The sequence below is a fragment of the Phasianus colchicus genome, chromosome 25, assembly GCF_987193195.1.
Source record: "Phasianus colchicus chromosome 25, bPhaCol1.hap1.1, whole genome shotgun sequence".
Classification (NCBI taxonomy): Eukaryota; Metazoa; Chordata; class Aves; order Galliformes; family Phasianidae; genus Phasianus; species Phasianus colchicus.
The window spans coordinates 1819425-1833285 of NC_143460.1; the positions used below are offsets into that span (position 1 = coordinate 1819425).

The following is a 13861-nucleotide window of genomic DNA, read 5'->3' on the forward strand; positions in this document are numbered from 1 at the left end:
GCACTCTGCACAGAGCACAGCCCCCCAGCACCCATGGGTGCTCCTGCATAACCCCCACAGCCACCCCTCCTCACTGCCCCATGCACTTCCCTAGAGCTCATCACCATTTCTTTCTTTCCCACACCCTCCCACCCTCCTTTGGCTTTGCGAATTGTTTGGCTCCAGGGACGCAGCGCTCCTCCGAGGGCAGCACGTGGGCACTGTGCCCCTCCTGCCCGGCACATGAATGGGAAAAAAAACAAAACAAAACAACAAACCCACACAAAAAGTCAGATAAAAAACCCCGACCGCCCTTCTCAGCAATGCACCCCGGTTTTTGTACATTGATTGTGTAATTTAAGAAGTATATATATAATATATATATATTGTGATTGTAATGACCGTGGATACAACAACTAAAGCAGCAAGCGAAAATAACCGACCTCTGTGCGCATCCTCCGGGTTTGGGGTTGGGGTTGTGTGTGCAGGTCTGACTCTGCCTTTGGGGTTATGGACCCTGCTGTGGGGTGAGTGCCAAAATCCCCACGTCCCCCCAACCCCAGTGCCCTCTGCAGTGTCAGGATGAGGCAGTGGGTGCTGCAGGAATGGGGCTCACTGCCTTTGGGGTCAGCTGGGAAATGGCACAGGGAGCTGTGGGTCGTTCTGGGGGCTGTGGGAAGGGGAGCACACCCTGTGGGATGGGCCAAGCCATGGGGTAAAGCCTTGCAAAGCCCCCAAGGGGATCTGAGATAAACCAGATGGAGAGCATTCCCAGTGAAGGCAATGGGATCCTGAGCTGTGCTGGGGAAAGTGGGAGGTGGGAAAGCCCTGAGGTTCTGGCACGGCGTGCAGAGCCTTCCTGCAAACCCCAAAGCCACGGGAGGTGCAACATGTGGGTCACCAGCCCCTGTTCCAAGCAGCAGCAGCTGTGAGCAGAGGGGGTGGAGGAAGGGAGAAAGGGGGGAGAAAAGTGATTTTCCATTATGTATGCAGCAGGGTTTGGGGCTGACCCTGCAGTGCTGCTCCTGTGCCCATGGAGAGCAGCAGCAGGACAAGGGCAGTTCAATGGAGGTACAGGCAGAAGCATGAGCATGAATTATTTTTTTTTCACAGGGATCCAGGGCTCCCTTCTGCCCTCTCCACCTGAACCTAAAGCACAACTCACCGCCAGGCAAAACCATGAAGAAAACCAAACAAATAACGATTGTAATATACAAGGTGGACATTGCCAGGTAGCTCAGAGCTTTGTGAAACGTGCAGTTCCCACCATCCCCAGTTCTGTGTCCAGAGGGGAATGGCAGAGCTGCGTCTCCTTCCTTAAGGAACAGGGCAGGCAAAGGTGAATCCCAAACCCAGCAGAGAGCACTGTGCTGAGGATGAGGGCTGGGGGATTCCGGGGGTCCCCATGCCCAGGGCTGGGGGTTTGGCTCAATGGGGGCTGAGGGAGCTGAGGTCCCATGTTGTGCAGTCACTCCTCGTGCAAAGCACACAGCCTCAGCCACGAGGTGGGATTTGAGGTGGAACCCCCCATATCTGCAGGGGGATGGGGGATGCATCCATCCCGGGGCCTTGTGGCTCTGTGTGGTGTGAACCCATAGCAGATGGGGGTGGGTGGCTGGGGGCAGCCCAAGCTCCCTCCCACTTCCCCATCCCTTATGCTCACCCCATAGGGTGAAGCCAACACGCCTGGCCCCACAGTGCCCAACCCAAAGCCAGGGTCATTGTCCTCGTTTGTGCCATGAGCCCAGGTTTAGTCCCCCCTCCCATCCCCATCCCGTGCCCAGGAGGAAGGGATGGAGTGGATTCCCACCACTGCACCCCATATTTGGATGGCCCCATCCCCAACATCCAAGAGCTGTTCTGGGGGTTCATCCAGAGCAGCTCTGTTGCAGCTCAAGGGTTTGCTGGCAAGAAGGGGGAACGACTCCAAATCCCAGCCCAGCGGTGGCACAAGGGCAGGGTGTGGCTGGATGGAGCGCAGTCCCAGTGCTCCCTGTGCTGGGGCAGGTGATGCCATAGAGTTATTGGGGTTTCCTATGGAGGGGCATGTCCTGATGATGCCCAGGGCTGCAGAGAAAGGAAGGCAGTGTATGGGGACAGCAGGTCCCCAGCTGCAGCCCCAGTGACCCCAAGCACGCTCTCACCATCGATCCCAAGACTGCAGGCAGCCCCCCCTCAGCCCTCAACACATTGCCTGTCATGTCATCTCCATATCCCTCTTCACTGCTTCCAGCCCCTAAATCCACTCCATGCATTGTCCTGGCCCTGGAGCTGGGCACAAAGCAATGCTCTCTGGGCTCATCCCCACTCCAAGTACGGGCTCTGGGGACAGAAGGGTCCTTATGGTCCACAGGGATGACCCCAACCACGGTCCTAAAGCGCTGGAAGACGATGATGAGGTCGGGGAGGGCAGTGAGAGTCCCCCCCGCCCCCGAGGCTCAGTCCCTCAGAGCGGGTGCACAAACTGGTAGACGAGGCGCTGCGAGATGTCGGGTTTGCGGATGATGCCCTTTTTGTAGTACTGCCGGATGGAGCGGCTCAGTTTGTCGTAGTTCATGGCTGGGCGGTTCTTCCGGATGCCCCACAGACGGGCCACCTGCGCCGAGTCCTCGATCTTGAAGATCCCTATGTGGGGGGAGCGGGGATGGGAAGTTTGGGGTGACCCCCCCGCGGACCCTTCCCCTGACCCCAGGAGTGCCCACCCACCTTTCTCCTTGTTGAGCCAACGGATGAAGCGTCCGTAATTGTGGGGTTTCAGCAGCAGCTCCTTCAGGAACTGCCAGAGGTGGATGGGCTGCCCGGCGCAGGATGAGTCCACCTCGCTGTCCGCCCATCCGCTGTCACCCCCTGCACAGGGAGGCGTGGGGTGGGATGGGGGATGAGCCGTGGGGCTGGGGCCGGAGGCAGCAGGGAGAACAGCGGGGTCCAACCCTCAGCTGCCCCATAGGGATGCGTGAAGCCCACCCATACCCCATGCTTGCATCTGGGGCTGAAACGAGGGTCAGAACCCCAGCAAAGCCACGCAGAACTCACCGCAGTATCTCACATCCCCCGGGGCAGCTTTTTCCTTCATCCACGCAGCTGGAAATTGGGGAGTGGGCGGTCAGAGGGAGCCCAGCCTGCAGCTCTGCGCTCCCCCCGGCCCCGCACGTACCCGACTTCCAGATGTCGAGGTGTGCATGGAGGACATCGCCGCAGACGGGCGAGCGTTGGCAGAACTGCTCCTCCGACATGGCACACAGCTCCTTCCCTGACAGCTCCTGGAAGGACTTCCCGAGCTGTGGCAGTCGGTACTGATGCTCTGTCCATAAGATCCACTTCTGCACGTTTCCAGGGCTCCAGTCTGCGGGGTCTGGGGTTGGGGGCAGTGAAAGCAGCGTCACCCCATAGGGCCGGGGGTACCCTGAGCTCATCCACCCCCGTGGGGCCAAGACTGGGGAGGATGAGCGAGTCCTTTCTCCTCATTTTGAGGGGTGTTTGGGGGGTAGGTTGGGCACTTTGGGGTGGTCTTAGGGTATCAGAAGGGTTTCAGAGCATTTAGGGCATTCTGTTTCAGAGCACATCTAGGTGTTTTGGGGCATTTGGGGTGTCCTGGCAGATTTTTGGATTTGAGGGTACCTAGGGGGGTGCTGCTTAGGGCAGTTTGGGTATCTCAGAGTGTGTTTGGGTCTTTCTGGAGGCGTTAAAGGGGCTTGGGGGCATTCTGGGTGTCTCAGGGTCTTTTGGGGGTATCAGAGCATAGGGGGCACCTTGGGGCAGTTGTGCAGTTTTTGGAACATTTTAAAGGCCATTTTTGGGGGTCCGGGGGTGATCAGATGGGTTTGGGGGCATTTTATAGGTTTCTTTTTTTGGGGGGGGAGAGGGGGAGTCTGCATGCACCCACCTGCAGCAATGTTGAGCAGCTTGCACGCCGTCTCGATGTCCTTCAGCACTTCGCCCACCACCATGCTCTGCATCTGCTCCAGCGAGTGCTCCTCCAAGGGCAGCCCCCCCTGCAGCTCCCCATCGCCCCCCAGCCCCAAACCTTGGCTGTCAATGATGGGGCATTGCTCCGGCTCCTTCTTCACCTCCCCTCGCCCCCCCTGGACGCCGCTCTGGGAGGTCTCCCCCATCCCTTTGGCAGCCCACGCGACGTCCTCCGAGTAGAGCATGTCGAAGTAGTGCAGGCAGAAAGGGGTGCTGGGGGGGCTGGGGCTGCCCATGCTTCTAGTGCTCAGACCTGGGATGGGGGGGAGGAGGAGAGACTCAGGCACAAAGCAGTGCTAAGCCTGTTAGAGGGGGAAAATCCTACAAAGAGAAGCACAGCGCCCGGGCAGCCCTCTGAAGAATGTTGGCTTAGGGTTGTGATGGGGATGGTCCCGGTTTTGGGGTGGGAGATGGAGTCTGGGTATGGGGCACTGGGGAGTCCTGGGTGAGGCTGAGCCCCCAAAGCCCCTACATGTGGGATATGGGATGCCTAAACCCTGCAGGCACAGCGATGTGCATGGAGAGACCAGCTGAGCGCGTCCCAGCAGCGGTGGCACCAGGGATGGCTCCCCTGGGCCAAATGGCTTTGGCCACCCCTGGAACACGACTTTCCCTTCATTCTATTGCAATAAAAGCTGCTCCCATCTGTCCCTCCCCATCCACTGAGGGCTCAGGAGGATGAGTCTGCAGAATTCCTGTGGCATGGAATGACTCCATCCGCTGACAGAGCTCCAGGAGAGGGATCCAGGGGACTGGTGCTCTCCGAGGGGAATGGGGACGAAGGGAAGGGGCAGCACTGAGCTGCACAGCACCGCTCAGCCTGGGAGTAGATCTGCTCCCAGCACGGTGCTCACACAGCATTGGGAACGGCCCTACTGGGCACCAACCACGAGCACCAGCCACATCCTGCAGTCAGGGATGGCACAGCCCCACGGCCGTATGGCACCTGGCACCACAGCACTGAGCGAAGGCAGCGATGACAAGGAGGAGAAGGATAAAGGGGCTGCCTCCCCCCTTCTCCCAGCAGTTTCCCTGAGTGATGGCACCCGTTCCCAAACCTCCCCTTTATCTGCTGCAGATGAAAAGAAGAGCTTTAGCAGATCCGCCTTCCATGCAGCCCCACGCTGCTGCGGCACAAAAGGACGCGGCGACAGCTGCACAACTCCAGCAACACAACAGGAGGGACCCCCAATGCTCTGCCCTCCCCCTCCTCTGCCAGCCCTCCAGATGGGCACAGGGAGGATTGGGACGTTTGGGAACGTGGCCCCAGAGCAACCACCCTAAGCACCACGTTGTACTCGCAGGGCGGGGGCCGCTGTTTGCCTTCCCTGGGTGGGAACTGTTTGCTCGCAGCTTCGGGTGCCTTTTTTCCCCCTTCCCTCTCCCTTGTTGCTTTTCCCTAGAAATCTGGAGGTGCATCACCATAAGGTACGGCGCACCCGTGCCGGTGTCAGCCCTGTCTGGGGAATGGAGCTGTGAGCGATGGGGACGTCGAAGTGCCCCGGAGCAATGCTGGCAAGCACTGCCTGGCTGTGCACGGTGACACCTCCACAGGGATCGGCCTTTGAAACAAGGGAAATTAAACATAAATAAAAAATCCTCCCCCCTCCCCCGACCCTCGAACAATGGGGCCGTTAATTACTCCTAAGCCGCTGTGGAACAGGTTGTGCCAGGCATGGGACAGTTCCGAATCCACAGGTGCTTCCCAACCAGCCCCCCCAGGCAGTGGGGGGAGCGGGTCCAGGCTGTGTTCCCCCCCCTCCCCCCCCGACCCCGGCACTGCGATGGGGCCGTGCTGTGACCCAGATCCACCCCACACATCCCTAATGCCAGCAGGACACCCTTTTACCCTCCAATCCCAAAGCGACAGCTCAGAGAAGATGAAGACCCAGCAAAGTCCTTTCTACCCCCAAACCTGTTTCTATCAGGGATGTGGGGTTTGTCCCCAGTTTCTTCCAGCAGCAGACAGCACACAACGTGAGAGCCCCCAAACCCCACACAACAGTGCCCTGAGACCCACCCCATACCCGGGCTGGGGACGTGGGGCAGATACAGAAATGCGACAGATCGGGGTCTCACTATGAGTTTGCAGCCCCACAGCGGGACAAACCCAGTGCACAGGAGGGATGCAGCCCACCCAGGGGTCCCAAAGCTGCCCCCAGCCTTTTGTCACCCCCCTACCCCCCCCCCCCCCCATTACCTGCATGGGGGCTGACAGCTGGGCTGTGTGTCCCAAACCCCGGGTCAGGCTGCCCCAGCCATGTGCTAACAGCAGTGGGGTGGGGACGGGCACAACCCAACGGTGTCCTGAGCAAAGCTTCAGTGCTCGGCGTCCCCCAGGTGAGCAGCAGAGCTTGGTGTTCCCCATGCAGGGCCAGGGAGCCCCTATTTATAGCAGGCAGATCCCTGCCCGCGAGAACGGCCGTATTGTGGGGATTTGGCAGCTGAGCCGTGTTTGTGTTTCACTAACCGAGCAGAACCATAAAAATCCAACCTGGAGCCAACGTGCCTCGAGCACTCAGGGAAAAAACACAACAGAAATCCAGAGAAACATAGCGGCCCTAAGAAAGTGCTGCTCCGGCAACAGGGTACCCAGATGCCCCCAAGGACACAGCATCTTCATTATGGGGCCCAACAGCTCAGCACTCTCATGGCGAACCCAAATCACACCATCTCCATACAGCAGGTTGGGGTCTTGCAAACCACACTCGATTTTGGGTGATAACCCCCTGAAGAGCACCTGGAACTCACAGCAGGGGATGGCTGTGCCCCCAGCTGACCTGAGAGCAACGGGATGGAATGACCACAGCAAACAACCCCACACCCATCCCAACCAGCACCAACCTACAGGGGATGGCAGGAGGGTCCATAGGGATGGTTGTATGGCTCTTACCTTAAAGGGGCTCAGCAGCAGCATCAGTCCCAGCAGTGGGTGGGAAGAGCTGATCCCGCACTGCTCGGCTCAGTGCCTGGGGTGGGCATGGCCCCAAGTGCAGTGCCCCAGTGGGGACGGTGCCCCACAGCACCCACCTGGCTCACGGGCTCCGAAGCATGGGCTGCCAGTGGGCACCGTATGGGGTGAGGACACGGATGGGGCACAGGGAGAGGTGGCTGAGGGATGGAGGAGGTGTGCGATGGGGACGCACTCAGCAAATGCCTCCTTGGCCCATTATATCCAATTCCTTCCTTATTTACCTGAACAAACAGGCTGCGTGCTTACCTCAGCTGGAGGTGTTTGAACAGCCCAAGTGGGGTTAACCCTTCAGGGGTGCAGCTTGGTGCCAGGCTCAGCCCCATGCAGGACCCCATAAGGGAGTGGGACAAACCCCCGTTAACCCCTTTCCACCCAAACACCCACCCTGGTTGCACAGATGTGCAAGGTGAGAGCAGAAGGCTCTTCTGGAGCACAGAGACCCATTGGGTGCACCATGGTGGCACGCAGCATCTCGTGGCATTTCAGGGGGAGCAGGGATGCTCTGAGCCCCCAAGGACAAACCAGGACCCACTGCTCCAACCTGCACCCTAAAATTGTCAGGGATCAGCACAGGGATGTGGCCTCTTCTCCTCCCCACATTGCTGCTGTGTGGGGCACAGTGGGAACACACAGTGCTCTGGGTCTGGGTTGTCTGCACCAGCAAAAGCAGGAAAAAGCTGTTCTGACCGAGACAGACCCTGAGCTGGTATTTATGGTCACTTTGAACACGTAAAGAACGCAGCACAGCTCAGGCAGTTCTCCTGCATGTGCAAAACCAAACTCCCATACACCAAACCCTATGCCGTGCCCCAAACCCTCATGATTTTACTGTCATCCCCCCGTCCCCTCATGTGTCCCATGGCACCCAGGGACTCTGCACCCCTTCTGCTCACCGATAAGCACAGGGAGGAGAGAGGGAAATAAAATCCCATGGAAAGGCGGTCGGAGCCTTAATGTTATCTTATCCTATGGAAAACACTGCCCCCAGATTAGGGCTGCTGCCACCCGAGGTGAGCCTTCCTTCCTCCTCTGTTTTGGGAAAAACAGCTGAGTTGGGAACACATGGCAGGGGGAGATGGAGGTGGGATGGATGGGGGGCATTGTGGGAAGGTGGGGATGTGGCACAGGTGGTGGGGGGAAAGGGGTCCTCCCAGTGCCCCCAGCTCACTGCAGCTCCAGGACCCCCTGCACTGCTCTGAGCATCTTTTACCTGCTCCCATCAGTGCACAGCACTGCGCTCAGTAGGGAGCATCCCTCCAAGTGCCACACAGCTGCAGGGTACCGAGCTGCCAGGGGCTGTGCCCACAAAGTTTGCGACTGTATGCAGCACTGTGGGTCCCCAAATGGGCTCCAGAATTCTCAACCAGGACCCAGCGCTCAACCCCACAACCATCCAAGCACAGGGAGCTTTATCAATGCTCATGCACAGAAACGTAGGTGTGTCAGCTGTGGGGAGTTAAGATACAGAGCAGAACCTCCAGGTGAGCCACACACCCATGCACAAGCTGGGAAACCACCGTGGCCACCATTGCCTTCCACACTCCCCGTGCAGTGCACAGCCCCACACTGCAAACCTCTGCCTTCCATCGCATCTCCATACAGATAGCAGTGCAGGGGATGTTTGCAGGCACAAGTTGTGCACAGCGCTCCTGCCATCCTTGCTGGGATGTTGGCCAGGGGCCTCCCTTGCTCGTTAGGTTGAGTTATCATTCATTAGCAAGGCCAGGAGCAAACTAGAGGAGCATGCAATGGGATGGCATAGGGCAGAGGAGGCTCGGCTCTGTAGGAGCATCCCAAAGCCAGGTTCCTTTGGTGCTCCCTGCCCCTGTCCTGCTCTCCACTGAAGCTGGGAAAGCTCTCCCAGCTCCTCCTATCAGCAACACCGGACATTTCGATAAGTGAGAGATTAAAGGGAAAAGCATTTCCCTGCCTCGCTGAGCGTTTGCTTTGCTCAGGGAGAGCTGAGCAGCACAACGCAGGGCTTGAAAATGGAGAAACAGCCCCAAAAATGGAGAGCGGCGGTGGGAAAACACCTGGGCTGGCAAAGCCCATTTGATGTCTGCGGCAGGACCAATGGTTCCCAGCGCTCCCCACTTCCCCACATCCATAGCAGCGCTCCAAAAGGTTCGGGGTGATGGGTCCCTACAGATGGGGCCAGCAGTGGAGCTGCCCCACATGGGAACCCACGGCTGCGGCCACCTGCGTCACCCCAGAGTTGTGCAATCCCAGCTGGTTGCAAGCAGCTCTGGTTACAATATGCAAAAGAGGAAAAGAATAGGTTGCAACACCTTGGGAACAACAAAAGAGGGGAAATGAAGTCTGGCTTTTCTGCTCTGCCTGCGCAGTTCTGGAGGGTTTTTCCTCATCCTGGCTGCCAGGCGGTGGGCTGCGGTTCCGGTGCGATGGAGCAGCACTCCATGAATCAGCGTGGAGGAATCTCTGTGCCTGCAGCAATCGCTGGCTGCACGGCAAGAACAACACATCAGCAGCTCTAGAATGGAGAGATATAATAAAACCATTGACTTGATGTCACTGCGAAACCACAGAGGGCACTGAGCTGGGCCGGCACTGGAGCCGAGCAGTTCCTGGTGTTCTGCTGAGCATTGGAGAACAGCAGTGAGCCCAGCACAGCACGCTGTGGGGAGATGGGAATCCCAGCGCCGTGCAGGAGGTGGTTGCTCCTAATCTTAATTGCTCTTCCCTGGATGTTTGCTTCCTGTGGTTCACTTCCACCCCAGCCTGCGCCCAGGGTTTATTGCGTTTGGAGGATGGACACACGGAGGTCAGGTCCCTGGAAGAGCCGCCCCAGTGGAGATGGGGATGTGCACCATTCCCACCCCATTGCCCCACAGCTGCTGGGGGTGTCCCTGCGTGCTACAGGAGGGAACGCAGTGCAGAGATGGCAGTGGGGGCACGGCCCTTCCCAGCAGCGCAGGGATGGAGCTGGGACTGCAGCTCTTGGAGGGGAAGACTTTGGGGTTGGGGCTCTGCTGGAACCCCCCAGGAGGGGCAGCCCGGGGCAGGCAGCAACGTGCAACGACCCCGCGTGCGGATCTACCGCAGAGCATCTCCTTCACACCTCCTCGCCCCGCATCAGCCGTGCCTCTTCCCAAAAGCCGGCAGCACGGAGCCAGGCGGGGCCACTCCCCTTTATTGCCCCCGGCCACGCGCCCCGTGCCTCCCATCTTCCAGCTGCTGCCATAAACCCCATTTACGGGGCGACGTGCGTCTGCTGAGCGCAAACAGCCGCGGTTATTGCTGCCGGCACAGGCACGGGGCCCACCCTGATAAAACAACCGGGGCTCCCGACCTCGGCTCCTCGGCCGCGGTGCCGCTGACGCAGGCGGGGAGGTCGCAGGGCTGGCAGTCGGGAGCACCGGGATCCACCTGCTGTGTTTGCTGTTCCCTGCTTAATGCCCCGCTCCTTTCATCCCCGGGTTGCATTAAATTCCGGCTTTTGTCTCCCGGGATTAAAAGCCTGGAAGTGGCCGCAGGTCGCCCAGCGGTGCCAGGAAAAGAGGAGCTCAGGGTGCGCCCGGCTCAGCACAGGGCAAATGCGGGCACAGGTGGGGCGAGGACAGGTCGTGGCCAACCCATGAATGGTGGTGGGTGCAACGTGGGGGAAGCGTAGAACACAGACAGCTCTGGGGCCGGGCTGCCTGCTGAACCAGCTGCATGCAAACCTCAAACAACCCACACTTGGTTGTTGCTCACAGCAGGGAGGATAGAGCTCGATGATTTTAAGGTCCCTTCCACCCCAACTATCCCATGGTTCTATGGCCTTTAAGGTCTCATCAACCCAACTATCCCATGGTCTTCAAGGTCCCTTCTGACCCAACCATCTCATGGCTCTGTGACCTTTAAGGAACACCCAACCCAAACACCCCATGGCTCTACGATCCTTAAGGTCCCTTCCAACCCAACCATCTCACGGCTCTATATTGCATCCCCATTTCCTCACCATTCAGCCCACCAAGGGGCCAGCACCCCTCGCCATGCCACAGGCACCCAGCAGCAGTTCCCAGCCCTACGCACGCAGCCAGGTGAGACAAGCAGGGCCCTGTGCCAGCAGACACGATGCCTTCTTGCACAGCCTTCGGCAGCTTTGTTTCCCACAGCAGCTGCCATGAAGAAATGCAAATTCATTCTTCTCCTCCGTTGCTTTCTTTATTTTTTTCCTCCCCCCACGTGCAAATGATTCTCGGGCATAACGGCCCCAGAGCGTGGGAGCCACGGGGTCAGGGAGAACCCGTGAGCCGCTCTGATGCCCTGTGAGCCCAGGGCAGCACACGGTGCCCTGCAGCAGGAGAGGCTCTTGGGCACAGCTCCCCACAGTCCTGTGCTGTCCTCCCCAGGAGAGCCAGCAGAAGGTTCTGTCCCAGGTGGGAATCCATAAAAATCAACCTCAAAAGCCGCAACGTTGGCTGGAAGCGAGAGCTGGCAGGGCTGGGTGGGAAGGGGTGGCAGGAGGTGAATGGCACTCAGCCACCTCTCCCCAGGCTCAGAGGAGCCACAGCACTTTGGGACCAGAAAATCCCAAACCTGCCCTGCAAGGGTTGGGGTTCCCAGGAAGGGGGGCAAACCCCCATTCCTCCATACAGAGCTCAGGTCTCTCTGCCCATCGGGGACGAGGCCACTCTGTGCACTGCAGCTCCAGGGCAAAGGCATTGCTCTCCAGCACTGAGCATCTCACACTACGGAGGGGTCATGGGGACAACCACACAGGGCTCAGCGCAGAGCAGCTGGGGATGAGCAATGCACAGGGAGCTGTGACTCAGCCCTGAGTCACCCAGCTCCTCAGGAGATGTGTTGTTCTGATAAGCATCACCCAGGTCTGACACTGCAGCCCCCATCGTGCACAGCAGCACCTACACCTGGGGGGGCTCAGTGGACACCCAGGGTGGCAAGACTCCAAACAAGGAACGGGGAGGCCCAGCACCCTCCCTCACCTCTGCAGGTAGTTGCTGCTCCCCAGCACACACAAGCTGCCCTCCAATCCAGACCTCCCCCCATTGAGCTTCAGCACCATGAGAAGCCCCCTGCCAGAGCCTGGCTAAGGGGGAAAAAAAACCATCAATGACACCCTATGGGAAACAAGCATCATTCCATCGTGGTCTCACAGGGTAGAATATTAAAGCAGAGAGCAATTAGTGCCCTCTGCTCTCTTGCAGAAGCCAGGCTCCAACCTCAGCCCCAAACATGACCCCAAATGGGGCACCCTCACCCCAAACCCAATTCGCCCCATCCCAGTGCTGGCTTGGGCTCCAGTGCAGCAAGAACATGGCTTCTATTCTCAGCTGTGGATTTGAGGGCAGCAAAGTGTTTGTTCTGTCAACACAGGCCTAATCCTCAACCAAAAGCTGATGAAAAAAGCCATGGGGGGGAAGGATGGGAATAAGCTGCCCTTTTGAAACAAAGCCCTCACCGTGACACCCACAGCCCCAAAAGGAAGGAGGGCACCAGCACTGCCTGAGGCAAGCAGGGCAGGATCCCACCCAGGGATGTGCCAGTGCCCATGGACACCCACAACACCCTGCAAGGGGAACAGGAGCCACCAGTGGGACCCCAACCGTTTGGGTGACAATATTGTGAGGTTTAGAGCTTGCCTGGTGAAAGTCCCATGGCAGCAACACCAGGTTCCCACCTCCCTTTGGCCAACACAGAACCATTGGGCACAGACACAACCTGTGTCCCACGACACAGCTGTGACACCATCAGCCTGCCATGAAGGCGCTCACCAAGACTGGCATTTCCAGATGGGCAAGAAACCCTTTTCCTGGTGGGATGACTCAAAACTTTGTCATCTCAAAGTTCATCTTCAGCTCAGACATGGAGCACCTGACACTGCTCACCCTGTGGCTGATCCCAGAGCTGACCCTAAGGAGCAGACATACCCCAGCCCCAATGGCACAGCTGTCACCAGCCCCACAGCACTGTGGGACCCACTCCTGCCCACTGATGGCATCTGCAGTGCACCCTTGGCCTGCAAAAAAAAAAAAAAAAAAAAGGGAAAAGGTACCTCTAGCAGTTTCCATTTGTTTGCTCTTTAAATAATGGCTTCCTTATCGCTACGCATGTAGATCCCTTTAAAATTCAGACAAACCTGCTTCTCAAGGCACCTGCTGTCCCACACCCCGTCCTGCCTGCAGGCATTGCAGAACAGAGCAGCCCCTGTGCTGACTCAGCCTGGGATGGAGGTTCCAAAGAGGTGGGATTCCTCCTGGAGGTCTTTGAAAGCTCCCCAACTCCTGGCAGAGTGCTGTGATGTCCCCAGCGGAGCAGATGGACCAGAGGTCTCTTCCTACTGCAGCCACCCCATGTGTGGTGGGACACCGTACTCCCCATCACCTCCTTGCCTTGAGAAGGACAAAGTGGGATTTCCAATAGGAGATGCCATCCATTCTCTCTCCACCCTGACCCACCACGCGCCGTGGAAGCGGATGGATATGTGCAGGAGATCTGGGGACGCTGGAGGTGCCACCATGTCCCTCTGGGCAGCCAGGCTCAGGGATGTCACATCCTCACTGTACACCACAGGGAGGTCAGGGAGAACCCATCGTGCCCTCAGAGTCAGGCAGAGTCACCCCCAGGGTCACATCTGATGCCTCTCCAGGCTTCTGGGCTTTGCCACCGTGGGCTGATGTCACAGCCCAGCCTGCAGCTGTCAGAATTAATTGAGGAAACTCCAGCACGGTAAACAATGAGGAGGGAAAATGGGGCAGATTAGATAACAAGAAGTGTGAGGCTCTTCTTCGCTCCCCCTGCATGGAGCTCTTCAAGTCCCAGCCAGCAGTGCACAGCTTGGGCTGTGCTCCCTTCTGCCAGGGTGGGGACAATTCCACGTCCCCAGGGCCGGGTCTTCTGTCCTCCTGCCCCAGCACAGCTCCACCTCCTGCTTTGGGGCTTCAGCAGCACACAGACGTGGGTGTTTGGGGACTACAT

The 13861-nt window shown here is 58.5% G+C and overlaps 1 protein-coding gene across 1 annotated transcript; it reads right to left on the reverse strand.

The window, feature by feature from the left end:
• Positions 1–550: 550 nt before the first annotated feature.
• SPDEF (SAM pointed domain containing ETS transcription factor) lies at positions 551–13403 on the reverse strand. The gene is made up of 7 exons (XM_031606035.2): positions 13268–13403; positions 12658–12723; positions 3863–4198; positions 3134–3331; positions 3013–3060; positions 2686–2826; positions 551–2604 (listed from the first exon to the last, which is right to left on the reverse strand). Exons 1-7 carry the CDS (start codon positions 13401–13403, stop codon positions 2426–2428), a joined length of 1104 nt encoding a protein of 367 aa, XP_031461895.2. The 3' UTR covers positions 551–2425.
• Between the last annotated feature and the right edge of the window lie 458 nt (positions 13404–13861).

Bases quoted from the DNA above. Each gene is read 5' to 3' on its own strand.
- SPDEF (XM_031606035.2), bottom strand. From the start codon at position 13,403: ATGGTGGCACCTCCAGCGTCCCCAGATCTCCTGCACATATCCATCCGC. The intron at 12,724-13,267 runs GTGATGGGGAGT...ATGAACTTTGAG, and splicing joins GTCCTTCTCAAGGCAAGGAG to ATGACAAAGTTTTGAGTCAT. The intron at 3,061-3,133 runs GTACGTGCGGGG...CCCAATTTCCAG, and splicing joins CCTCGACATCTGGAAGTCGG to CTGCGTGGATGAAGGAAAAA.